The sequence below is a fragment of the Haliotis rufescens genome, unplaced genomic scaffold (assembly GCF_023055435.1).
Source record: "Haliotis rufescens isolate VD_foot unplaced genomic scaffold, xgHalRufe1.0.p SCAF_13, whole genome shotgun sequence".
In the NCBI taxonomy this organism is placed as follows: Eukaryota; Metazoa; Mollusca; class Gastropoda; order Lepetellida; family Haliotidae; genus Haliotis; species Haliotis rufescens.
Window position 1 is genome coordinate 25,168,368 of NW_025963813.1, and position 27,766 is coordinate 25,196,133.

A 27,766-nucleotide genomic window follows, 5' to 3' on the forward strand; every position below is an offset into this window, starting at 1 on the left:
CCCATATCCCCACTACTGTACAGCTGTGTCTGACCAATACGCCCATGTCCCAACTACTGTACAGGTGTTTCTGACCAATACGCCCATGTCCCCACTACTGTACAGGTGTTTCTGACCAATACGCCCATATCCCCACTACTGTACAGGTGTTTCTGGCCAATACGCCCATATCCCCACTACTGTACAGGTGTTTCTGACCAATACGCCAATATCCCCACTACTGTACAGCTGTCTCAGACACAAACATGAGCCACACACACATCCGTTAGACACATGCATCGCCATTAGGCACACATACACAGCCATCAGACACATGAATAGCCATCGAACACACGTACACGTCCATCAGACACACATACACATCCATCAGACACACATACACATTCATCAAAAACACAAACACAGCCATTAGACACATGTAAACGACCATCAGACACACATGCACGTCCATCAGACACACATACACGTCCATCAGACACACGTACACATCCATCAGACACACATACACAGCCATCAGACACACATACACAGCCATCAGACACACATACACGTCCATAAGACACACATACACGTCAATCACAGACATATATACCACATTCATTAGACACACGTAAGAACCAGACGCATATACACAGCTATCATTCACATTGATCAGGCACATTTGCACAGTCACACATACACGGTCATAAGACACTAATACATCCATCAGACACACATACACATCCATCGGACACACATACACATCCATCAGACACACATACACATCCATCAGACACATGCATGTCCATCAGACACACATGCACGTCCATCAGACACACGTACACGTCCATCAGACACACATGCACACCAATCACACACATATATACATTCATTAGACACACGTAGTCACCAGGTGCATATACACAGCTATCAGAAACATATACATTGATCAGGCACATTTGCACAGTCACACAAACACGTCAATCAGACACATGTACACATCCATCAGACACATGCATAGCCATCCGACACACATTTACCGTTGAATTTCGGCGTCACAGTTATATAACCTATATGTGGGGAAACAAAGGCTGGAACACGGTGTGGTGCGGTGTGTACAGTGTTGGGTGCCTGTATAATAGAAATAACAATGAATTATAATTACCTACTGTAACTTGGAAAGCAGTTCATATTTTTATTAACAATTAATTAACTAACTCATAACATGGTAATAACGTGTAGTGTTTTATATTCATTGCTGCCTTGTGTTTAGCGAGAAAGCTACACGTCGGACTCCAGGTTGTCGCTGCTAGTGAATGGTTACAAATAAGAAACAAAGAGTCGCGTTTTCGGCAGATTTTCTGTTCGAGAGATGTGACCCTAAAAGGTTAATGACAAGGGCATGTCATGAATGATAACAGCCGGACTTCAGTCCATCTTGCCAATCCAATAAACTCTATTGTCCAGTACCGCCATGGTCAAGGGTGGGCACAGTGTCTTCGACTAGACATGTGGTTATCTCTTTGACCAAACTGACCACAATATTTACACAAACATAATCCTGTTAATTTTATTATACGAACTGAAGGATTTAACGTATTTCGAGCGGGCAGTGCCAGGGGTCGTAGCCTCACTTTGCTTTTCACCATTATCAAAAATATGATTGATATCGCCCTCTCGTCTCAATCATTGCTGAGATGACAAAAATTAATTAGCTGTCTTGGTCTTGGTGTTTTGACTGCTGTTTGGCTGATTGCTCTTGCTTTCGTCTGTGGAGATTTCAGAAATTGATGACGAATTCTTTATCCTTTCACAATCAGAGTGCCCATGGCGACCCTGATGCCAACTGGACTATGCGCCTGGGTTGTAACCTTTAAATTGATTTTCCTGCGGCTCTGAAACGTGAAGGCTTTTGAATTTGAACACGGTATCAATTAAACAGATCATTTCGACCTGAATTAAACCGTCGGGAAGGCATTGGCTTTGAAGATAAGTGACTTGTGCTATTTCTGGGATATTGTCAACGGGGTACGTTTGAGTCACAATGAGTCTAAGCCATTGTTATTGGTAAAACATCACAGAAAGATCCGTGTTAAAAGATGAACGACAATGTCAGTTTGTCTCGTAAGGTCGTGACAGTTGTATGTTGTATGTCTGCTGGAGATATGTGATTATTATTAAGAGTGAGTCGCTTCAGACAATGGTGTATTACATGTATTAGTGTATCCGACAATAGTGGTATTACTGCAGTGGGGCGAGCTTCTCTATATATACTATGGTACTGGATCATGTCACGGAGGACCTGCAGATAAGAACAGGCCTGTCTGGCACGCCTCACAATGGTAAATAGTTGCACTGTTTATGTGGAATCAAAAACATTACTTACTGTATTAGCTCTGTGTGGCTACCTTAACAGCGATCAATATATCATATACAAACATCGTATCACTCGAGTCATTACCCAATTGTGCAATGTGAGGCAACGTCTGACTTGGCCCTCCATGTTTGCCAGAGCAGACAAATCCCCTGCTTTCAGCGCTAAGTGAGCAGCTCGGCATCCTTCGCTCTACATCTATTGTGTGGGTCACATGCGGTTCAATCCTTCCGTTGATTGCTGCCTTTGACGGACAACACAGCAACTAAAGTTCGTGCAGTTGATTCGGGAACTCCAATTCCGGAAAGATCATCAATCGAGACTTCCACAACCGCCATCTTGAAATTTGGGGCTTTGGCACGTTTCATCTTTTGATTGGGGTCATGGCCTCAAAGGGGAGGTCATATGGCCCCAACAATTAAGATGATGATAAAATATGTGATGGATGATAGTGCCGTCAATTTATCGTACTCACGCTGTGAAAAATGTGAATTTCATACATCAATGATGAGTGAAAGTATAGATGATGTGACATCATGGTCCTTCTATCCCCTGTGTTGTAGGATGCTGAACTGATGATAGTGTGATGTGGGGGAGATTGTGGTTGAAGTGGTCCGACTGGTTTATACGCGGTTGTTACAGAGTGCTTGTGGTAACACACATGAATGAGTGCATGTAGTTACAAAATGCTATTTAATGCATGCTTGTGGTCAGGTTATGCATTGGCGGTTAACCTGAAAGAGGTTGTGGTTTCATACTGTCGATTAAAGAGTGTTTGTTGTCCCACGCCGTTGGTGAAGCTTTTAAGTGAGTGCATGTTGTTTTGAAAACCAGTGCAGCACGAACGCCATCCTTGTTCGATGACTACCAAGCTAGAAATATTTGAACATTGTTTGTAGTTCTACAGTTTGTTGAATATTGCTTGTGGTCCCACAATAATGGTTGAAGATTGATTGTAATTCCACACTTTTGGTTAAAGATTGTGATTCCATATTGTTTGTTAAAGGTTGTAATCCCATATTGTTGGTTAAAGATTGTGATCCCATATTGTTGGTTAAAGATTGTGATTCTACATTGTTGGTTAAAGATTGTGATTTCACACGGTCGGTTAAAGATTGTGATCCCATATTGTTGGTTAAAGATTGTGATTCTACATTGTTGGTTAAAGATTGTGATCCCATATTGTTGGTTAAAGATGGTGATTCCACACGGTTGGTCAAAGATTGGTCTACACGGTATGCCGAAGATTGCTTGTGGTTCTACAAAGTCGGTTTAATATTTCCTGCTTTTCTCAATGCTGGTGTCATTTCACACTATTGATTATTGACTGTGTGTGCTCCTCACTGATGGTTGAAGATTGCTTATGGTTCTACACAGTTGCTTGGCCATTGATTGTAATTCCACCCTGTTGACTGGAGATTGATTCCACACTGTTGATAGAAGAATGTTTATCGTTCTACACGGGCTGTTAAAGATTGCTTGTGGTTCAACAATGTTGGTTGGAGATTGTGATTCCACACTGTTGGTTGAAGATTGCTTGTTGCCCTACACTGTTGGTTGAAGATTGATTCCACGCTTCTGTTTGAAGATGGTTGTGGTTCAACAGTGGGTGGTATTTTGCAATTAGGTTCTCATTGTTAGCTGAAACGCACATGTAGTTCTACAGTTTTGGTTGAACATTGCCTGTGATTTTAGCCGGTCTGTCTCAGAGTGGACATTTGTTCGGTGGTTAAGGGGAAAATTGGGTTTAAACGCTTCTGTGTACAGTATTTCAGTGACGTTATGCACAGGTAAGATAAGCGTGTAGCCCATGTCCTGGCCTGGTGTTGACAGGCCACGGGTTAGAAACTAACGAAACTGGCAGGTTACGATACAACTGCAGTTTGATATGGCCACATAGAGCATTAGGCACTGTGGCCTATGTACAAATGTTCAATCAAAGTCAAATTACATTGGTCAGATACATAAATGCAGAAAAATACAGACAACAAACATCAGTCGTTATATGTTTATTCGTAATACCGGGATGCCGAAACCATTTTGAATTTTCGATAGTTTGTTTCTCGAGTACATGGGTATTCATTTGTATGTGTCGGAAATTGTTGTATCATTTATATCGTGAGTATGGTAAGATATGGTATGAGTGAGTAGTGAGTGAGTATGGTGTTAAGCCGCTTTTAGCAATACTCCAGTAATATCACGGCGGGGGTCACAAGAAATGGGCTTCACACATTGTACCAATGTCGGGAATCGAACCCGGGTCTTCGGCGTGACGTGGTATGGTATGGGTGGTATGGTATGGTATGGTATAGTATGGGTGGTATTTGTACAACTTGTTTTTAATGTGTCTTGCCTATTTGCAATGCTATTTACGAACAAATCTCGAGACATTTATATACAATTTTGCAGTGTACATTTTGGTTGGTTTACACCACACTCAGCAATATTCCAGCCACAATTCTATGATCCACACTGTCGGAGAAAGATGACACGCTATCAACCAAGTCACCAAGTCATCCATTGCTACCAGCAATGGTTCCAATTCAAACCTAGAGTTCCTGCGGCGCACAGCAACCCATGCTTGTCCTAAGAAGTGACGGAATTGATTAGATCGTTATTTGTAACATCAATCACCGGTCCATACTCGATTATAATTTACATGCCGCCGTCATAGAGCTGATAATCAGCCAGAACATGGTGGCGAGCTTCTGGTGTAAGGGAGACAACCCCATGCCGTAAACGAAATTAGATCAAATGACATGCCGTCAGTGAATTCGCCAACTGATTTGCCTTGTGTGATATACACTGGTCGCTGACACACAACTACCAATATTTCTATGAAGTTTATGTCCTTCAAGCCCCTTTCAAACGCATATTGAAGATCATCACGACTGTACACTCCTCAGTTCCCGAACAGTCTTAAAGTTTAAATTGAAAATATATTATTTCAGGGTTTCAGGGTTTTGTCCCTGGCACTGTACTCTAAATCTAGCATCCTTGGCCACAAAATAGGAGTTTGAATCAATAAGCATGTGGTGTAACATACATGTCAATCATATATTAAAAAAAGATCTGGGCCCTGTTCCACAAAACGATATCAGCGCAAACACGGTCGTAATTCCCTAACTTTAACATAGACTTACGACAGTCGGTACCGCTAAGATCGCTTTGAGGGGGTGCTGCTGTTATTATCATTATTGATTCAAAGGTCTGAGGTTGGTACCTGGCATGACAACTCCAATCTTTTGTTACATCAAGTCTGATATAGTCCCAATTTGATAAAACATGTCCATTATCCGTGCCAGTGCCAACAATCAAATATCGAATACATATCAATTTCAAAGTTGAGGAGAATTACGATTAAAAACGACTTTTTAAGGCAGTAATGCAATATTTGTACTGATTTGGGTTTTTTTCCTGACACTGACCAAGAGTAAGTTTTTTTTTTATAATTGAAGAATCACCATCTTTAAATTTGATTCATTTTTCTTCTGGACAATTTCACAATTACAGGTTTCCTTTCATCCTGCAGTGAAGAACAAAGCGTGGTTTATTTCACGATAAAATATTGATGACGACATATATTTTGCTACAGCTACATCTATTGGGAACATCTCCCTAGACACTCCCCTCTAAAACATAACGTCATTATTATACATCAACAAGTTGTGAGCTCATGTTCGAATCTCCAGAAATGACGTCATGATAGAACAATGTTTTTAATCGTGAAACAAACCACGCTTCGTTCTTCATTGTTCTTTGTGATTTTTCGCGTAACTATCTTATATTGTACGATAAACAACTCCCACTCGTCGTTTATTTCTTAAACTACGCTTCGTTCTTCCTTGCTCTTTGTGAGTAATCGTCGTAGCTATCTTATATAGAAAGACAAACTGTCAAGTAATATCAGATTTATTACATACAAGCTGTACACAGCTTTCAAACGTTACATCAATAAAAACAGCAATATCCTCACAGTCCACACCCATTTAACAACCAAGTTTTCGTTCCACAAGTATGTTGCTTGTTACGGTTTTCCTTTATCTTAAAAATCTCTATTTCAGCCAAAACTTCTCATTGTTTGGGGGCATGTGATATTTATACAACTTTAAACAAGTTTCATTAACCAAATCAATGTCATAGAGCCAGTCTGTCAAAGTAAGCTTGCTGCACCGGACACACAAGTCTTGTCACCTCTCACTGATGTGATTATATAAACATTTTAGGTACATATTTAGTACGCAAGCCAGCAAGAGTTACTCCCCTTATATCATGCAGCTGATGACAGCTAACCATGCGGGGTGGGACTGACAACGGTATGCCGAGAAATTGCATTCCATACTGTTACTTTGTCACTGTCACAGTCACTAGTTAACCCATAACAACATCAAAATTATGTCAATTGTACAAAGGTTATTTCTAAACATTTAAGTTTTAAGAAAAAGATTTCAATTGATGTTTGGACATAGACGTCTCTCCTGTACAGTTGGAAAACAACACAAACTTCAAACAACAGCTCAGACTCCATCACATTGAATTCAACTGATTCACAACTGGTCACACCATACATGCTGTGAGTCCTAGTATGTCAGTCAACTGATTCACAACTGGTCACACCATACATGCTGTGAGTCCTAGTATGTCAGTCAACTGATTCACAACTGGTCACATCTTACATGCTGTTAGTCCAAGTGTGTTGATCAACTGATTCACAACTGTCCACATTTGACATACATTATGCAATAATCTACTGCAGTTGTAAGATAAGAGTGACTGTAGGTGGCACAAATACTGTCCTTGTTAATTAGTACTAATTGGTTACAAAGATCAATCCATATTTATCTCAAAAACAGCACGGTTGGGGGGTGGGTGCCTCTAAAATTGAAAAAGAAACTTTTTCACAATGTTAATATTATATATGGTTACTTGACACACCCCAATTAGTTGACACATGGAATCTATCCCGGTATTATATATAGACAGACAGACAGACAGACAGATTTATTTGTATAAGGCCATTTGACCCATTGTACAAAATACATTTACATTTTATTTATCTAAGAGTTGCCTAATTTATACTTCTTTTTTGTGTGTGTGTTGAGAACACGTACATTAAAATTTTTGTAAAATTTATCATTGCATCGTTGTTGGATAGTTGACAGAGTCTTTCTAAACAAAAATAATTATGATTAACTGTCTTTGGGATATACATTTCCCGCTGATTTGCATAAAGAGGACAATTGTATATAACATGAAGTTCATCCTCAATAACATGACAGTGTTTTACATAAGACGGCATCCTCCTCAATATTAGCAACACCCCTACGTATAAGTTGAATACCAAGAGTATTCTGTCCACATCTAAATTTGGTTATTAGCCTTCTATATTCACAATGCTTAATATTTGATAAATATGTTTCACAAACAATATTAGATTTGTGCAGTTTATAGAATGAGAGGGTCTTGCTGCCTAGAGATGCATGCCAATCTTGAAACGAACAATCTTTAACTCTTTCGCTGAACATATGTACAAATAATTCTGCATTGCCAATGCCTTGTGCAGCCCATACATCCCCAAAACCATAATGACTTAGCAAAAGTCTGATATGCGATGCCCAGTTAGGACGTTTTCTATCAGCAATGGATAATAACATTTTATAATACTGGTATGGGTATCTGTTTTGACTCATTTGCAAAATCTTAAACCAATATTTAATGCATTTTACATAATAAATAGTATGAAGTGGATACCTACCACATTCACCATAGGCTACTGCATTTGCAGTTCTGTAGCCCGTGTGAAGTATTTTTTTTCAAAATTTGCGGTGAACAATTTCAATCGTATTCCAGTTTTTGTTAATATTATATATGGTTACTTGACACACCCCAATTAGCCATACTCTTGACACATGGAATCTATACCGGTATTATATATACAACACAACTCTCCCAACAACCAATGTAACGATTGGGTTTATTCCATACACTGCTGGTGGTAATACCCAATCAGCTTGCGGGCCAAGCCAGCCATGCCAATTGCGCTACACCTCCTCGTCAACATTTTTAAGATTTGTTTGGTTTCTAACAAATAAAGACCTTAAAATTTACATTTTGACAAGTTATTTTTCTTGGCCATCGTATTGTACATCATACTAGCTTCAACATGACAGCAGAAAAATATCACTATTTTTCATGATACTAGCACATTAAACAATGTGTTGATAGATTACACTATCTTGTAAATAAACTTCTTCATTATCAATGTTGACATACAGTTGGCAATTATCTTAGACATGGTGTCTGGTACTATGTTATGTGCGTGCTGTCTTGGGCGTGGTGCTGCCAGCAGCAGGTTGCCTAAGACCTGCCTGTGCCATGCTCTCCTTCCATAGCGGCTCCATGCTCCGAATCATTGACCAGTAGTTACTCTGCAACACCAAGCACAGAGAGCAAGTTTAGCATAACTCAAACAAATATAAATCTTATTTATTAAGATCAAAATACTGTCTGTACTGCCTATAGTGTATCTGTAGCAGTGGAGTGGGTAGCTAAAGTGCCTGTACCAGTGGAGTGGGTGACTTTAGTGTCTGTACCTGTGGAGTGGGTGACCATAGTGTATGTACCTGTGGAGTGGGTGACTATAGTGTCTGTACCTGTGGAGTGGGTAACTACAGTGTATGTACCTGTGGAGTGGGTGACTATGGTGTCTGTACCCGTGGTGTGGGTGGCTACAGAATCTGTACTTGTGGAGTAGGTGGCTATAGAATCTGTACCTGTGGAGTGGGTGGCTATAGTGTCTGTACTTGTGGAGTGGGTGGCTATAGTGCCTGTACATGTGGAATGGTTGGCTATAGTGTATGTATTTGTGGAGTGGGTGGCTATAGTGTATGTACTTGTGGAGTGGGTGGCTATAGTGCCTGTACATGTGGAGTGGGTGACTACAGTGTATGTACTTGTGGAGTGGGTTACTACAGTGTATGTACTTGTGAAGTGGGTGGCTATAGTGTCTGTACTTGTGAAGTGGGTAACTACAGTGTATGTACCTGTGGAGTGGGTGGCTATAGTGTCTGTACTTGTGGAGTGGGTGACTACAGTGTCTGTACTTGTGGAGTGGGTAACTACAGTGTATGTACTTGTGGAGTGGGTGACTACAGTGTATGTACTTGTGGAGGGGGTGACTATAGTGTCTGTACTGGTGAAGTGGGTAACTACAGTGTCTACTTGTGGAGGTGGTGACTACAGTGTATGTACTTGTGGAGTGGGTGGCTATAGTGTCTGTACTTGTGGAGTGGGTGATTACAGTGTATGTACTTGTGGAGTTGGTGGCTATAGTGTCTGTACTTGTGGAGTGGGTGACTACAGTGTCTGTACCTGGGGAGTGGGTTGCTATAGTGCATGTACCTGTGGAGTGGGTGACTTTAGTGTGTGTACCTGTGGAGTGAGTGACTATAGAGTCTGTACCTGTTGTGTGGCTGACTATAGAATCTGTACCTGTGGAGTGGTTGGGTATAGAATCTGTACCTCTGTCGTGGGTGGCTATAGTGTATGTACCTGTGGTGTGGGTGGCTATAGTGCCTGTACTTGTGAAGTGGGTAACTACAGTGTATGTACTTGTGGAGTGGGTGGCTATAGTGTCTGTACTTGTGGAGTGGGTGACTACAGTGTCTGTACTTGTGGAGTGGGTAACTACAGTTTATTACTTGCCTGTGAAGAGATCACCCGTTTAATAAACATACAGCTGTATTACACATTGTGTAATACCAAAACGCGTGCTTATGTACTTTTGGAACACGTTTCACGAACAAATATTGAAAACTCTCAACATCCCTTGGCTTATTCAACGACATTGCGTATGGAGTTGATAGATCACTGAGAGGAGCTTATGCACACTCGATGACCCCAGCAACCTTGTTGCTAGGCTGACGTCACATGGCATTGTTTCGCCGATGGATCTTGCAACAAAATTCCACAATTTACGTCATTGGGTATTGTGACGTGATTGTAAACTTTGAGGTGCAAGGCCCGTGCCACAAGGCGATCGTATTGTAGCGCAACGACAGTCGTTAGTCTCAGTTAAAGTATGTGATTTGCGATTAGACCTACGATAATTTTGTGGAACGGACGCCTGAATTTTAAAGGTGGACCGTTGGATGGTATTAAATTCATACGTTTCAACTTTTGACGTGTTTGAAGTATTGTTCTGTTAAACTCAATTTGAATATGCCGTGGATCGTGTAGGTGTCAGCCTATTCATACTCAACAGTATAATTCTAAAAACGTTATAAATGGCAAGTAATAAATAAAATACTAAACTCGCTTCCGTGTAAAACCAATTTTATGAAACTCGTGAATAGTTGTGTTATCTAACTCGCTTTCCCTCGTCAGATACCACAACTATTCACTCGTTTCATAAAATTGGTATTACACGGGAGCTCGTTTAGTATTCTATATGTATGTACTTGTGGAGTGGGTGACTACAGTGTATGTACTTGTGGAGTGGGTGACTATAGTGTCTGTACTGGTGAAGTGGGTAACTACAGTGTTTGTACTTGTGGAGTGGGTGACTACAGTGTATGTACTTGTGGAGTGGGTGGCTATAGTGTCTGTACTTGTGGAGTGGGTGATTACAGTGTATGTACTTGTGGAGTGGGTGACTACAGTGTCTGTACCTGGGGAGTGGGTTGCTATAGTGCATGTACCTGTGGAGTGGGTGACTTTAGTGTGTGTACCTGTGGAGTGAGTGACTATAGAGTCTGTACCTGTTGTGTGGCTGACTATAAAATCTGTACCCATGGAATGGTTGGGTATAGAATCTGTACCTCTGTTGTGGGTGGCTATAGTGTATGTACCCGTGGTGTGGTTGGCTACAGAATCTGTGCTTGTGGAGTGGGTGGCTATAGAATCTGTACCTGTAGAGTGGGTGGCTATAGTGTCTGTACCTAGGAAGTGAGTGACTATAGAGTCTGTACCTGTGGAGTTGGTGGCTATAGTATATGCACCTCTTTCGTGGGTGGCTATAGTGTATGTACCCGTGGTGTGGGTGGCTACAGAATCTGTACTTGTGGAGTGGGTGGCTATAGTGTCTATACCTGTGGAGTGGGTGGCTATAGTGTCTGTACCTCGGGAGTGAGTGACTATAGAGTCTGTACCTGTGGAGTGGGTGGCTATAGTGTATGTACTTGTGGAGTGGGTGACTACAAATTATGTACTTGTGGAGTGGGTGATTACAGTGTATGTACTTGTGGAGTCGGTGACTACAGTGTATGTACTTGTGGAGTGGGTGGCTACAGTGTCTCTACTTATGGAGCGGGTGACTACAGTGTCTCTACTTGTGGAGTGGGTGGCTACAGTGTCTGTACTTGTGGAGTGGGTGGCTATAGTGTCTGTACTTGTGGAGTGGTTGACTACAGAATCTGTACTTGTGGAGTGGGTGACTACAGTGTATGTACTTATGGAGTGGTAGGCTATAGTGTATGTACTTGTGGAATGGTTGGCTATAGTGTCTGTACTTGTGGAGTGGGTGGCTATAGTGTATCTACTTATGGAGTTTGTGACTATAGTGTATGTACTTGTGGAGTGAGTGACTATAGTGTATGTACTTGTGGAGTGGGTGGCTATAGTGTATGTACCCGTGGAGTGAGTGACTACAGTGTATGTACTTGTGGAGTGGGTAACTACAGTGTATGTACTTGTGGAATGGTTGGCTATAGTGTATGTACCCGTGGAGTGGGTGACTATAGTGTATGTACCCGTGGAGTGAGTGACTATACTGTATGTACTTGTGGAGTGGGTAACTATAGTGTATGTACCCGTGGAGTGAGTGACTATAGTGTATGTACTTGTGGAGTGGGTAACTACAGTGTATGTACTTGTGGAATGGTTGGCTATAGTGTATGTACTTGTGGAGTGAGTGACTACAGTGTATGTACTTGTGGAGTGGGTGGCTATAGTGTATGTACTTATGGAGTGGGTGACTACAGTGTATGTACTTGTGGAGTGAGTGACTATAGTGTATGTACTTATGGAGTGGGTAACTACAGTGTATGTACTTGTGGAATGGTTGGCTATAGTGTATGTACTTGTGGAGTGGGTGGCTATAGTGTATGTACTTGTGGAGTGGGTAACTACAGTGTATGTACTTGTGGAGTGAGTGACTATAGTGTATGTACTTGTGGAGTGGGTGACTATAGTGTATGTACTTGTGGAGTGGGTGACTATAGTGTATGTACTTGTGGAGTGGGTAACTACAGTGTATGTACTTGTGGAGTGAGTGACTATAGTGTATGTACCCGTGGAGTGGGTGGCTATAGTGTATGTACTTGTGGAATGGGTGACTATAGTGTATGTACTTGTGGAATGGGTGACTATAGTGTATGTACTTGTGGAGTGGGTGACTATAGTGTATGTACTTGTGGAGTGGATGACTATAGTGTATGTACTTGTGGAGTGGGTGACTACAGTGTATGTACTTATGGAGTGAGTGACTATAGTGTATGTACTTGTGGAGTGGTAGGCTATAGTGTATGTACCCGTGGAGTGAGTGACTATAGTGTATGTACTTGTGGAGTGGGTGACTATAGTGTATGTACTTGTGGAGTGGGTGACTATAGTGTATGTACTTGTGGAGTGGGTGACTATAGTGTATGTACTTGTGGAGTGGGTGACTATAGTGTATGTACTTGTGGAGTGGGTAACTACAGTGTATGTACTTGTGGAGTGGGTGACTATAGTGTATGTACCCGTGGAGTGAGTGACTATAGTGTATGTACTTGTGGAGTGGGTAACTACAGTGTATGTACTTGTGGAATGGGTGACTACAACGCTACTGTAAACTGAGAAATGTGTATAAAAGCTTTTGTAGAAAGTTCAAATATGATCTTAAATTGTCACGGCTAGTCCGACTAAACAGCACTTTACACAGTCCGAAATTATTTTGGAATACTATACGTTCTCTTCAGAGACATCCTACCCCCAAAGGATCTATATCCCAAACAGAATGGTTACATCATTTCAAGAAGTTATTCTCAAAAGATGATTCGATATATTTGGTAGACAATGAGTGCTTTGAACGTGATGATGATGGCGTCAGTGAAATTCTTACTGAAGTTGACATGCTTCTGTTGGAATCGCCTATCACGGAAACGGAAATATTTAATGCTATATCTCACCTTAAAACAGGTAAATCTGCTGGGATTGATTGTGTTATAGCTGAAATGCTCAAGTACTCACTACCTGATACTATGCCTTTTCTGGTTAAATGTTTCAATCGGATTTTTGATACAGGTATTTTTCCTTCTATCTGGTCAAAATCTATTATTATTCCGTTATTCAAGAATGGAAACGTAAACAATCCTGACAATTATCGGGGTATATCTCTCACGAGTATCCTTAGTAAAGCATTTACATCTATCATCAATAATAGATTAACACAGTGGTCAAATATGAGAGATTTGATCCCTGAAACACAAGCGGGATTTAGAAAGGACTATTCGACTTTTGACCACATATTTACTTTGTATGCAGTCATTGAGAAATATTTATCGTACAGGAAACGTAAGTTGTATGTGGCCTTTGTTGATTTTAAAAAGGCATTTGATTCTGTAAATAGAGCTTATTTGTGGAGGTGTTTGAAAAATAAGGGTTTAGGAGGCAAAATGCTTGTCATTATTAAATCAATGTATGCAAATGTAAAATCATGTGTTCGCTGTGGTGATATTAAGAGTGACTTTTTTGATTGTCCGATAGGTTTACGTCAAGGATGTGTTTTAAGTCCTATACTTTTCTCATTTTTTATAAATGAGTTATATGTTGATATCATACAGTCTGGTAGACATGGCGTCCAGCTCTCCCCTGATGTAATAGAACTTTTCATGCTAATTTTTGCAGATGATGTGATTTTGATGTCTAGTACTATTATTGGTCTACAGAAGCAGCTTAACATACTTTCGGAATATGCAGATTAATGGAAACTTAGTGTTAATCTTGATAAAACAAATATTGTTATATTTCGTAGAGGTGGTCGAGTGGCCACAAGAGAGAAATGGTCTTTTAAAGGTACATGTATTAATGTTGTGCATGAATACAAATACCTTGGCATATTGTTTACCCATACACTGAATCTGAATAAGTCAGTAATTAATCTCACAAACAGAGCAAAGAAAGCTCTGTTACAAGTCCACTTTGTTATGTCTAAGCTCAGAGTTATTTCACCAAAAATGTATTTTAAATTATTTGATTCTCAAATACAACCTATTTTACTATACGGGTCTGAGATATGGGGTTATAAAGAGTTCTATACAATTGAAAAGGTTCATCTCCTCGCTTGTAAAAAGTTTTTGAATGTTGGTATGTCAACACCAAGTAATATGGTTTATGGAGAATGCGGGAGATTCCCATTGTACATTGGATCTTACACTCGTTTTTTGAAGTATTGGTGTAAAATAATATTAAAGCCTGAACACCGTTTACCCAAGAAAGCCTACAACATGCTCGTACACCTCGACAATCTTGGAAAGAACACATGGGCTTCTTGTATTCGTACATTGCTTTTTACATATGGCTTTGGTTTCATTTGGCTGTCCCAGACAATTGGTAATGCAAATGCTTTCATTAAGTACTTTCGCATGCGTGCCATTGATATGTTTCATCAGAAATGGCATTCAGATATTTATGAAAGTTCAAGATATTATACTTATCGCCAATTCAAGTCATTGCTTGAACCAGAATCCTATTTATCAAATTTACGGTACAGAAATTCTCGTAACACGCTTATTCGTTTTAGACTTGGCCTGAATGATCTAAAAATTAACACAGGGAGATTTTCATCTATTGAGAAATCGATACGATTATGCCCATTTTGTGACATTGTTGTCGAAGATGAATACCATTTCATGTTTATTTGCCCTATATACGAAAACCTAAGAGACAAGTACTTACCGCAGTGGTCTCTATCTCATTTTAATGCTAAAAGATTGTCTTCATTACTGTCTTGCAAGGATCTTATAACACAACATCAACTGGCTTTGTACATACATAATGCTTTTTTGTTACGAAGTGAATTGTTACCTTGACTTTGTATTTTATAAAATATGTTATGTAACTCCGTTGTATATGGGCCTGTGGCCTTTCATACAAAAAAGAATTGAATTGAATGGGTGGCTATAGTGTCTGTACTTGTGGAGTGGGTGGCTATAGTGTCTGTACTTATGGAGTGGGTGACTACAGTGTATGTACTTATGGAGTGGTTGACTACAGAATCTGTACTTGTGGAGTGGGTGACTACAGTGTATGTACTTATGGAGTGGTAGGCTATAGTGTATGTACTTGTGGAGTGGGTGGCTATAGTGTCTGTACTTGTGGTGTGGGTGACTATAGTGTCTGTACCTGTGGAGTAGGTGGCTTTTGAATCTGTACCTATGGAGTGGGTGGCTATAGTGTCTGTACTTGTGGAGTGGGTGGTCATAGTGTCTATACCTGTGGAGTGGGTGGCTATAGTGCATTCACCTCTGTGGTGGGTGGCTATAGAATCTGTACCTGTGGTGTGGGTGCCTATAGTGTCTGTAGCTGTTGTGTGGGTGGCTACAGAATATGTACTTGTGGAGAGGGTGGCTCTAGTGTCTGTACCTGTGGTGTGGGTGGCTATAGAATCTGTACCTGTGGAGTGGGTGGCTCTAGTGTCTGTACCTGGGGAGTGAGTGACTATAGAGTACGTACCTGTGGAGTGGTTGACTACAGTGTATGTACCTGTGGAGTGGGTGGCTATAGTGTACGTACTTGTGGAGTCGGTGACTACAGTGTATGTAATTGTGGAGTGGGTGACTACAGTGTATGTACTTGTGGAGTCGGTGACTACAGAATCTGTACTTGTGGAGTGGGTGACTACAGTGTATGTATTTATGGAGTGGGTGACTACAGAATCTGTACTTGTGGAGTGGGTGACTACAGTGTATGTACTTGTGGAAAGGGTTGCTATAGCGTCTGTACTTATGGAGTGGGTGGCTATCGTGTATGTACTTGTGGAGAGGGTGACTACAGTGTATGTACTTGTGGAGTTGGTGACTCAGAATCTGTACTTGTGGAGTGGGTGGCTATAGTGTATGTACTTATGGAGTTTGTGACTACAGTGTATGTACTTGTGGAGTGGGTGACTCAGAATCTGTACTTGTGGAGTTGGTGACTGCAGTGTATCTACTTATGGAGTTTGTGACTATAGTGTATGTACCTGTTGTGTGGGTGACTACAGTGAATGTACCTGTGGAGTGTGTGACTAAAGAGTGTGTACCTGTGGAGTGGGTGACTGCAGTGTATCTACTTATGGAGTTTGTGACTACAGTGTATGTACTTGTGGAGTGGGTGACTCAGAATCTGTACTTGTGGAGTGGGTGGCTATAGTGTATCTACTTATGGAGTTTGTGACTATAGTGTATGTACCTGTTGTGTGGGTGACTATAGTGTATGTACCTGTTGTGTGGGTGACTATAGTGTATGTACCTGTGGAGTGTGTGACTAAAGAGTGTGTACCTGTGGAGTGGGTGACTGCAGTGTATCTACTTATGGAGTTTGTGACTAAAGAGTGTATGTACTTGTGGAGTGGGTGACTCAGAATCTGTACTTGTGGAGTGGGTGGCTATAGTGTATGTACTTATGGAGTTTGTGACTACAGTGTATGTACTTGTGGAGTGGGTGACTCAGAATCTTTACTTGTGGAGTTATTGACTGCAGTGTATCTACTAATGGAGTTTGTGACTATAGTGTATGTACCTGTTGTGTGGGTGACTATAGTGTATGTACCTGTGGAGCGTGTGACTAAAGAGTGTGTACCTGTGGAGTGGGTGACTACAGTGTATGTACTTGTGGAGTGGGTGACTGCAGTGTATCTACTTATGGAGTTTGTGACTATAGTGTATGTACCTGTTGTGTGGGTGACTATAGTGTATGTACCTGTGGAGCGTGTGACTAAAGAGTGTGTACCTGTGGAGTGGGTGACAACAGTTTATGTACTTACGGAGTGGGTGGCTATAGTGTATGTACTTGTGGAGTGGGTGACTGCAGTGTATCTACTTATGGAGTTTGTGACTATAGTGTATGTACCTGTTGTGTGGGTGACTATAGTTTATGTACCTGTGGAGCGTGTGACTAAAGAGTGTGTACCTGTGGAGTGGGTGCCTACAGTGTATGTACTTATGGAGTGGGTGGCTATAGTGTATGTACTTGTGGAGGTGGTGACTGCAGTGTATCTACTTATGGAGTTTGTGACTATAGTCTATGTACCTGTTGTGTGGGTGACTATAGTGTATGTACCTGTGGAGTGTGTGACTAAAGAGTGTGTACCTGTGGAGTGGGTGACTACAGTGTATGTACTTATGGAGTTTGTGACTACAGTGTATGTACTTGTGGAGTGGTTGACTCAGAATCTGTTCTTGTGGAGTGGGTGGCTATAGTGTATGTACTTATGGAGTGGGTGGCTATAGTGTATGTATTTGTGGAGTGGGTGACTGCAGTGTATCTACTTATGGAGTTTGTGACTACAGTGTATGTACTTGTGGAGTGGGTGACTATAGTGTATGTACCTGTGGAGCGTGTGACTTCAGAGTGTGTACCTGTGGAGTGGGTGACTACAGTGTATGTACTTGTGGAGTTGGTGACTGCAGTGTATCTACTAATGGAGTTTGTGACTATAGTGTATGTACCTGTTGTGTGGGTGACTATAGTGTATGTACCTGTGGAGCGTGTGACTTAAGAGTGTGTACCTGAGGAGTGGGTGACTACAGTGTATGTACTTGTGGAGTGGGTGACTACAGTGTATGTACTTGTGGAGTTGGTGACTGCAGTGTATCTACTAATGGAGTTTGTGACTATAGTGTATGTACCTGTTGTGTTGGTGACTATAGTGTATGTACCTGTGGAGTGTGTGACTAAAGAGTGTGTACCTGTGGAGTGGGTGACTAAAGTGTATGTACTTATGGAGTGGGTGGCTATAGTGTATGTACTTGTGGAGTTGGTGACTGCAGTGTATCTACTAATGGAGTTTGTGACTATAGTGTATGTACCTGTTGTGTGGGTGACTATAGTGTATGTACCTGTGGAGTGTGTGACTAAAGAGTGTGTAACTGTGGAGTGGGTGACTACAGTGTATGTACTTGTGGAGTGGGTGACTGCAGTGTATCTACTTATGGAGTTTGTGACTATAGTGTATGTACCTGTTGTGTGGGTGACTATAGTGTATGTACTTATGGAGTGGGTGGCTATAGTGTATCTCCTTATGGAGTTTGTGACTACAGTGTATGTACTTGTGGAGTGGGTGACTCAGAATATTTACTTGTGGAGTGGGTGACTGCAGTGTATCTACTAATGGGGTTTGTGACTATAGTGTATGTACCTGTTGTGTGGGTGACTATAGTGTATGTACCTGTGGAGTGGGTGACTAAAGAGTGTGTACCTGTGGAGTGGGTGACTACAGTGTATGTACTTATGGAGTGGGTGGCTATAGTGTATGTACTTGTGGAGTGGGTGACTGCAGTGTATCTACTTATTGAGTTTGTGACTATAGTGTATGTACCTGTTGTGTGGGTGACTGTAGTGTATGTACCTGTGGAGTGTGTGACTAAAGAGTGTGTACCTGTGGAGTGGGTGACTACAGTGTATGTACTTATGGAGTGGGTGGCTATAGTGTATGTACTTGTGGAGTGGGTGACTGCAGTGTATCTACTTATGGAGTTTGTGACTATAGTGTATGTACCTGTTGTGTGGGTGACTGTAGTGTATGTACCTGTGGAGTGTGTGACTAAAGAGTGTATACCTGTGGAGTGGGTGACTACAGTGTATGTACTTATGGAGTTTGTGACTACAGTGTATGTACTTGTGGAGTGGGTGACTCAGAATCTGTACTTGTGGAGTGGGTGACTGCAGTGTATCTACTTATGGAGTTTGTGACTATAGTGTATGTACCTGTTGTGTGGGTGACTATAGTGTATGTACCTGTGGAGTGTGTGACTAAAGAGTGTGTACCTGTGGAGTGGGTGACTACAGTGTATGTACTTATGGAGTGGGTGACTCAGAATCTGTACTTGTGGAGTGGGTGACTGCAGTGTATCTACTTATGGAGTTTGTGACTACAGTGTATGTACTTGTGGAGTGGGTGACTCAGAATCTGTACTTGTGGAGTGGGTGACTGCAGTGTATCTACTTATGGAGTTTGTGACTATAGTGTATGTACCTGTTGTGTGGGTGACTATAGTGTATGTACCTGTGGATTGTGACTAAAGAGTGTGTACCTGTGGAGTGGGTGACTACAGTGTATGTACTTGTGGAGTGGGTGGCTATAGTGTCTGTACTTGTGGAATGGGTGGCTATAGTGTATGTACCTGTGGAGTGAGTGACTATAAAGTCTGTACCTCTTGGTTGGTGACTATAGTGTATGTACCTGTGGTGTGGGTGACTATAGTGTATGTACCTGCGGTGTTGGTGGGTATAGAGTCTGTACCTGTGGAGTGAGTGACTATAGCATATGTACCTGTCGTATGGGTGGCTGTAGTATATGTACCTGTGGAGTGAGTGACTATAGGATATGTACCTGTGGAGTGGGTGACTATAGGATATGTAACTGTTGAGTTGGTTGGTATAGAGTCTGTACCTGTGGAGTGAGTGACTATAGCATATGTACCTGTGGAGTGAGTGACTATAGGATATGTACCTGTGGTGTGGGTGGCTATAGTGTATGTAACTGTCGAGTTGGTGGGTATAGAGTCTGTACCTGTGGAGTGAGTGACTATAGCATATGTACCTGTGGTGTGGGTGGCTATAGTGTATGTACCTGTGGAGTGAGTGACTATAGGATATGTACCTGCAATGTGGGTGGCAATAGTGTATGTACCTATCTAGTGAGTGACTACAGAGTCTATACCTGTTCTGTGGGTGACTACAGAGTCTGTACCTGTTCTGTGGGTGACTATAAGATAGATACGTGTGTAGTAGGTGACCATAGAATCTGTACCTGTTGTGTCTGTTGCTATAGTGTCTGTACCTGTGGAGTGAGTGACTACAGAGTCTATACCTGTTCTGTGGGTGACTACAGAGTCTGTACCTGTTCTGTGGGCGACTATAAGATATGTACCTGGGGAGTGGGTGACCATAGAATCTGTACCTGTGGTGTGGGTTGCTATAGTGCTATACCTGTGGTGTGGGTGGCTATAGTGTCTGTACCTGTGGTGTTGGTTGCTATAGTGTCTGTACCTGTGGAGTGAGTGACCACAGAGTCTATACCTGTTCTGTGGGTGACTACAGAGTCTGTACCTGTTCTGTGGGCGACTATAAGATATGTACCTGGGGAGTGGGTGACCATAGAATCTGTACCTGTGGAGTGGGTGGCTATAGTGTCTGTACCTGTGGTGTTGGTTGCTATAGTGTCTGTACCTGTTGTGTAGGTGACCATAGTGTCTCTACCTGTTCTGTGGGTGGCTATAGTGTATGTAACTGTGGTGTAGTTGGCTAAAGTGTCTGTAATTGTGGAGTGGGTGGCTATAGTGTCTGTACCTGTGGTGTGGGTTGCTATAGTGTCTGTACCTGTGGTGTGGGTGGCTATAGTGTCTGTAGCTGTGGTGTGGGTGGCTATAGTGTATGTACCTGTGGAGTGAGTGACTACAGAGTCTATACCTGTTCTGTGGGTGACTACAGAGTCTGTACCTGTGCTGTGGGTGACTATAAGATATGTACCTGGGGAGTGGGTGACCATAGAATCTGTACCTGTGGAGTGGGTGGCTATAGTGTCTGTACCTGTGGTGTTGGTTGCTATAGTGTCTGTACCTGTTGTGTGGGTGACTATAGTGTCTCTACCTGTGGTGTGGGTGGCTATAGTGTATGTAACTGTGGTATGGTTGGCTAAAGTGTCTGTAATTGTGGAGTGGGTGGCTATAGTGTCTGTACCTGTGGTGTGGGTTGCTATAGTGTCTGTTCCTGTGGTGTGAGTGGCTAAAGTGTCTGTAGCTGTGGTGTGATGGCTATAGTGTCTGTACCTGTGGTGTGTTGCTATAGTGTATGTACCTGTGGAGTGAGTGGCTATAGTTTCTGTACCTGTGGAGTGGATGGCTATAGTTTCTGTACCTGTGGAGTGGGTGGCTATAGCGTCTGTACCTGTGGTGTGGGTGGCTATAGTGCATGTACCTGTGGTGTGGGTGGCTGTAGTGTCTGTAGCTGTGGGTGTGTGAATACAGAGTCTGTACCTGTTCTGTGGGTGACTTTAAGATATGTACCTGTGGAGTGGGTGACCATAGAATCTGTACCTGTGGAGTGGGTGGCTATAGTGTCTGTACCTGTGGTGTTGGTTGCTATAGTGCTATACCTGTGGTGTGGGTGACTATAGTGTCTTTACCTATGGTGTGGGTTGCTATAGTGCTATACCTGTGGTGTGGGTGACTATAGTGTATGTACCTGTGGTGTGGATGGGTATAGAGTCTGTACCTGTGGAGTGAGTGACTATAGCATATGTACCTGTCGTATAGGTGGCTATAGTATATGTACCTGTAGAGTGAGTGACTATAGGATATGTACCTGTGGTGTGGGTGGCTATAGTGTATGTAACTGTCGAGTTGGTGGGTATAGAGTCTGTACCTATGGAGTGAGTGACTATAGCATATGTACCTGCAATGTGGGTGGCAATAGTGTATGTACCTGTCTAGTGAGTGACTACAGAGTCTATACCTGTTCTGTGGGTGACTACAGAGTCTGTACCTGTTCTGTGGGTGACTATAAGATATGTACCTGGGGAGTGGGTGACCATAGAATCTGTACCTGTGGAGTGGGTGGCTATAATGTCTGTACCTGTGGTGTTGGTTGCTATAGCGTCTGTACCTGTGGAGTGGGTGGCTATAGTGTCTGTACCTGTGGTGTGGGTTGCTATAGTGCATGTACCTGTGGTGTGGGTGACTATAGTGTCTGTACCTGTGGTGTGGGTGGCTATAGTGTATGTACCTGTGGAGTGGGTGGCTATAGTGTCTGTACCTGTGGTGTGGGTTGCTATAGTGTATGTACCTGCACTATGGGTGGCTATAGTGCATGTACCTGTGGTGTGGGTTACTATAGTGTCTCTACCTGTGGTGTGGGTTACTATAGTGTCTCTACCTGTGGTGTGGGTGGCTATAGTGTATGTACCTGCGGTGTTGGTGACTAAAGAGTCTCTACCTGTGGTGTGGGTGGCTATAGTGTATGTACCTGCGTTGTGGATGGCTATAGTGTATGTACCTGTGGTGTGGGTGACTATAGTGCCTGTACCTCTGGTGTGGGTGGCTATAGTGTCTGTACCTGTGGAGTGGGTGGATATAGTGTCTGTAACTGTGGTGTGGGTGGCTATAGTGTATGTACCTGCGGTGTTGGTGACTAAAGATTCTGTACCTGTGGAGTGGATGACTTTAATGTCTGTACCTGTGGTGTGTGTGACTATAGTGTCTGTACCTGTGGTGTGTTTGACTATAGGGTCTGTACCTGTGGTGTGGGTGGCTATAGTACCTGTACCTGTGGTGTTGGTGGCTATAGTGTATGTACCTGCGCTATGGGTGGCTATAGTGTATGTACCTGTGGTGTGGGGGGCTATAGTGTATGTACCTGTGGTGTGGGTGGCTATAGTGTATGTACCTGTGGTGTGGGTGGCTATAGTGCCTGTACCTGTGGTGTGGGTGGCTATAGTGCCTGTACCTGTGGTGTGAGTGGCTATAATGCCTGTACCTGTGGTGTGGGTAGCTATAGGGTATGTACCTGTGGTGTGGGTGGCTATAGTGTATGTACCTGTGGTGTGGGTGACTATAGTGCCTGTACCTGTGGTGTGGGTGGCAAAAGTGTCTGAACCTGTGATGTGGGTGGCTATAGTGCCTGTACCTGTGGTGTGGATGACTATAGTGTATGTACCTGCGGTGTTGGTGACTAAAGATTCTGTACCTGTGGAGTGGATGACTATAATGTCTGTACCTGTGGTTTGTGTGACTATAGTGTCTGTACCTCTGGTGTGGGTTCCTATAGCGCCTGTACATGTGGTGTGGGTGGCTATAGTACCTGTACCTGTGGAGTGGATGACTATAGTGTCTGTACCTGTGGTGTGTGTTGCCATAGTGTCTGTACCTGTGGAGTGAGTGGCTATAGTTTCTGTACCTGTGGAGTGGGTGGCTATAGTGCCTGTACCTGTGGTGTGGGTGGCTATAGTGTCTGTACCTGTGGAGTGGGTGGCTATAGGGTTCGTACCTGTTGAGTGGGCTAACTATAGAGTCTGTACCTGTGGAGTTGGTGACTATAGTGTATGCACCTGTGGAGTGGATGACTATTGTGTATGTACCTGTGGATTGGGTGGCTATAGTGTCTGCATCTGTGGCGTGAGTGGCTATAGTGTCTGTACCTAGGAACTGCAGAGTCAGTACCTGCAGAGTGAGGAACTAGATTGTCAGTTCCTGCAGAATGAGGAACTAGATTTGTCAGTACCTGCAGAGTGAGGAACTAGATTGTCAGTTCCTGCAAAATGAGGAACTAGATTTGTCAGTACCTGCAGAGTGAGGAACCAGATTGTCAGTTCCTGCAGAATGAGGAGTGAGTGAGTGAGTATGGTATTACGCTGCTTTTAGCAATATTCCAGCAATATCACGGCGGGGGACACCAGAAATGGGCTTCACACATTGTACCCATGTCGGGAATCGAACCCGGGTCTTCGGTGTGGCGAGCAAACGCTTTAACCACTAGGCTTCCCGACCGCCCCTGCAGAATGAGGAACTAGATTGTCAGTTCCTGCAGAGTGAGGAACTAGATTGTCAGTTCCTGCAGAGTGAGGAACTAGATTGTCAGTTCCAGCAGAGTGAGGAACTAGATTGTCTGTACCTGCAGAATGAGGAACTAGATTGTCTGTACCTGCAGAATGAGGAACTAGATTTGGCAGTACCCGCAGAATGAGGAACTAAATTGTCTGTACCTGGAGAGTGAGGAACTTAGTGTCTGCAGGTTTCTCTGCTTCCTGTGCCAGTCTCCATTCTGTGTCACGGAGATCCTACACAACACATAAATTTGGTTTCTGTTTTCATTCTGAAAAATACTGATCTATTCATAATTTGAATGTTTATTCTCAATCACTCAGCCAATTGTGAATCTTAAATAAAGTTTGTAAAGAACAAGTAATGATCAAGTTTGGCTTGCAGTTGCAGTCAGCTAAAATGATACATGAGTTTTCCTACATTAAACCCATGAAGATCCGGGGTAGAATAGATCTTCAGCAACCCATGCTTACCGTAAAAGGCGACAATGTTTGTTGAGGCAACTAACGGGCCTGGGTTATCAGGCTTGCTGACTTGGTTGATGCATGTCATTGAGTAGTATAGGTAATGATGGTTCTGCCGCAACTCCACTGGAGCTGGATTTATTTACCTATACTGCTACTACAGATGGAATTTTTTATGCCAAAATGACTATGCGATTCAATGATAGTCATGATATTAAGTTAAATTGGCTCTAGCTCACCAATACCTGGTATACCTCATTGCTTCTATTAGTATAAAAATGATGATGCGATTCAACGATAGTCGTATTAAAAGAAACATCAATATTAATTAATAATGGATAAAATTTACTATAGCCCACGAGGACATTGGAAAGGTGTAGGAGCAATAAAAAAATTAGCCACCGCGGCTAAGGTATCTAAAGATGTGGCCAAGGATTGGTTAAAGAAACAAGCGATGTGGCAAATATATTTACCGGCACCGCGTTATATACCGAGGAAGAAGTTTGATATTTTTACAACGAATGAAGTTCATCAGGCTGACCTCTTGTTTCTTCCCCACGATAAGGTAAAACGCAAAACGTATAAATACGCTTTAACAGTAGTGGATGTGGCTAGTCGATACAAAGAGGCTGAGCCATTAACTTCGAAAGATTCAACAGAAGTAGCTAATGCACTGAGTCGCATATATAAACGCGGACCTCTAAAATGGCCTAAGCTATTTCAAGTAGATCCCGGTCGCGAGTTTATGGGATCGATAACTAAACTGTTAACAAAGCACCATGTCGAAATCAGGCGTGGTGAAAGAGAGGCCCACCGCAGTCAAGCTATCGTTGAAAGATTTAACCGGATATTAGCGGAACGTTTGTTTGGCTATCAGTATGGGATCGAAATGAAATCGGAACGATTGAGATCAACCAAATGGGTGACACGATTATCAGCCGTTGTATCAGCGCTGAATAATGAAGTAACGAGATTAATAGGGAAGAAACCATCCGATGCTATTAAAATGAAATCCGTGACTTCCGAATCTTCAGCACCGAGGAGAGGCAAAGAACGAAAACTTCCGGATAGAGTAAGGGTAAGATATTTATACCAGCCCGGTGAACTCGAAGGAGGCCTACGTCGCGCAACCGATCCCATATGGTCCCTTAAGACATATAACATTAGTCGATTGGTTACGAAAGAAGGAGAGCCTATTCTTTATTATCTTCAAGATGGACCGGGTAGGGCATTTGTACGAGAAGAGTTGTTCATAGTTCCCGACGGTACAGTATTACCACCATAACCATAAGCATAGGTAGTTACACCATCATTATCAATCCATCTCTTTGTATCTAAGGGGGATAATGATGTCTTGTTCATTCTTAATCCATATATCCTATGATTGTAACTTCTTAAAGAGTTCATCTCGTGTTTGAACGTTCTACCGTTGAATAATGATTCTTTATACTGTTCGTGTTTGATATGCTTTTTTACAACATACTTCTTAACATCCTTAGCTTTTCTTATCTCTCCATTATCGGACTTCTTTATAGAATACATCTTAGGTCTTAATCCCACATACTCCGCTATAGGGGTCCCAGCACATTCATCCTTCATCTTACCTAATACCTTTTTATTTACAACGCTGTGCAGTGGATTATCTTTTGGGTAATCGCTCGTGTCGTACATATCTATTTTTTCTGCCATATCTTTATACACATCCTCGGTTTGTATTTCCATCAACAAAGAATCTGTGTTGGTATATAACACCTCACATCTATCGCCGTATTGCTTCTTAAGTTCGTTGTAATAAAAGTCATACATTAAGTGTTTTGACAAGTCGAGAATACTCATACCGACGTACACCGGTCTGTTGAATTTTATATTACTCTTCTGCATATGCAACGCGGCTAAGTCGTTATCGAATATCTTGCTTCTGTTAAAAGCCGGACTGGCTATAAGTTTCCTGAGTCTTTCTTCCTCATTAAATCTGACTAATTTAACATCAACACGCTTCCTTAGATTCTCCATAGTTTTACCAAATACTGAGTTATTCGTGAGCTTATACAGATTCTTTTCGAAATCGCTGGTAGCTATCTTTCTTAAATCTGTGTTCAACCTTATATAGGGCTCCATCCAAGGGCTTTGATCAAACTTTAGAACTCTGTGTATTTTCTTAAGTTTCATACCTAACGATAGATACAACCTGAGATTTCTGTAGTGAACTATATATTTTGTCTTATCCATCAAATTTGGTACGAGTTTTTCTACGTTAGCTAACCTACTATTATTCATCAAGGAGTGTTGATATTCCGACATCCAATCTTTTATTAACCATTAATCTAGCGGATAACTGTTATGGTCTTTATGTAACGAACTTGGATATTCCAAGTCAACTTCTAGTATGTACCCTTTATTCGCATCATTCACATTGATATCATCGACCCACTCAAAAGCTCCCGTGGGTAAAGGTTGACTCATAGCCCATCCGTACAAATTGTTAGCGTCGAGATATAATATGTGCATATTGGGTTAACTGGGATCATATCCTTCCACTAATTTATTATTAGCCTTAGAATACCTTTTCGCTGCCATCGATATACCCCCTCTTAATCCTTTCTCAATAAACAAGTGCATATCGTAATCTTTGAGTAGTTTTAGTTCTACGCCGGTCTTCTTCAACAATGCATCCCACGATAGTCCGGGACTGGAATAGTACCATGCCGGGTCCAAGCCGTATTGTTTTAAACATGTCTTTCTAAATATCTCGAATATATCGGCGAGTAACAGTACATCGGTTTTTAAGTACAGATCGTGATAATCACCTAAATTCTTACAACCTAATTTATCCCAGAGAGTCAGAGCGTGTTCATAATCGGCATAGGTTATTTTAGATTCTGTTAAGTTACTATAGAATGATTCAAGGGGTGGTAATTCAGTTTCTTCGAATCTAGACCAATCATCCATATATTCGTAAGGATATACACCTTTTCTCAGCAACAAATGACGAGTTATCTTATCGGTATTTTTATTTGTTATCGCAAAGTCATCGGGATTGTTCGCATTAGCTAAATTGTCCAGGGAAGATAACAGAAACTGTACGGAGTCTATGAATCTAAGCCCATTACTTTGCTTTATTCTAGATTTCCCATCCTTGTCCCTATAATGTATAGGTTTAGTCAACGAGA

At 42.0% G+C, this 27,766-nt stretch overlaps 1 protein-coding gene across 1 annotated transcript in view; it reads right to left on the minus strand.

Annotated features, from left to right (window-relative positions):
• Positions 1–6,247: 6,247 nt before the first annotated feature.
• LOC124110792 overlaps positions 6,248–27,766 on the minus strand; it is a 40,083-nt gene continuing 18,564 nt past the window's right edge. The window contains exons 3-4 of the mRNA XM_048394336.1: positions 24,294–24,368; positions 6,248–8,781 (exon numbers count right to left, since the gene is read on the minus strand). Of these exons, the coding sequence (XP_048250293.1) occupies positions 8,665–8,781; positions 24,294–24,368 (192 nt within the window). The 3' untranslated portion in view covers positions 6,248–8,664. The remainder of the gene's footprint in view (positions 8,782–24,293; positions 24,369–27,766) is intronic.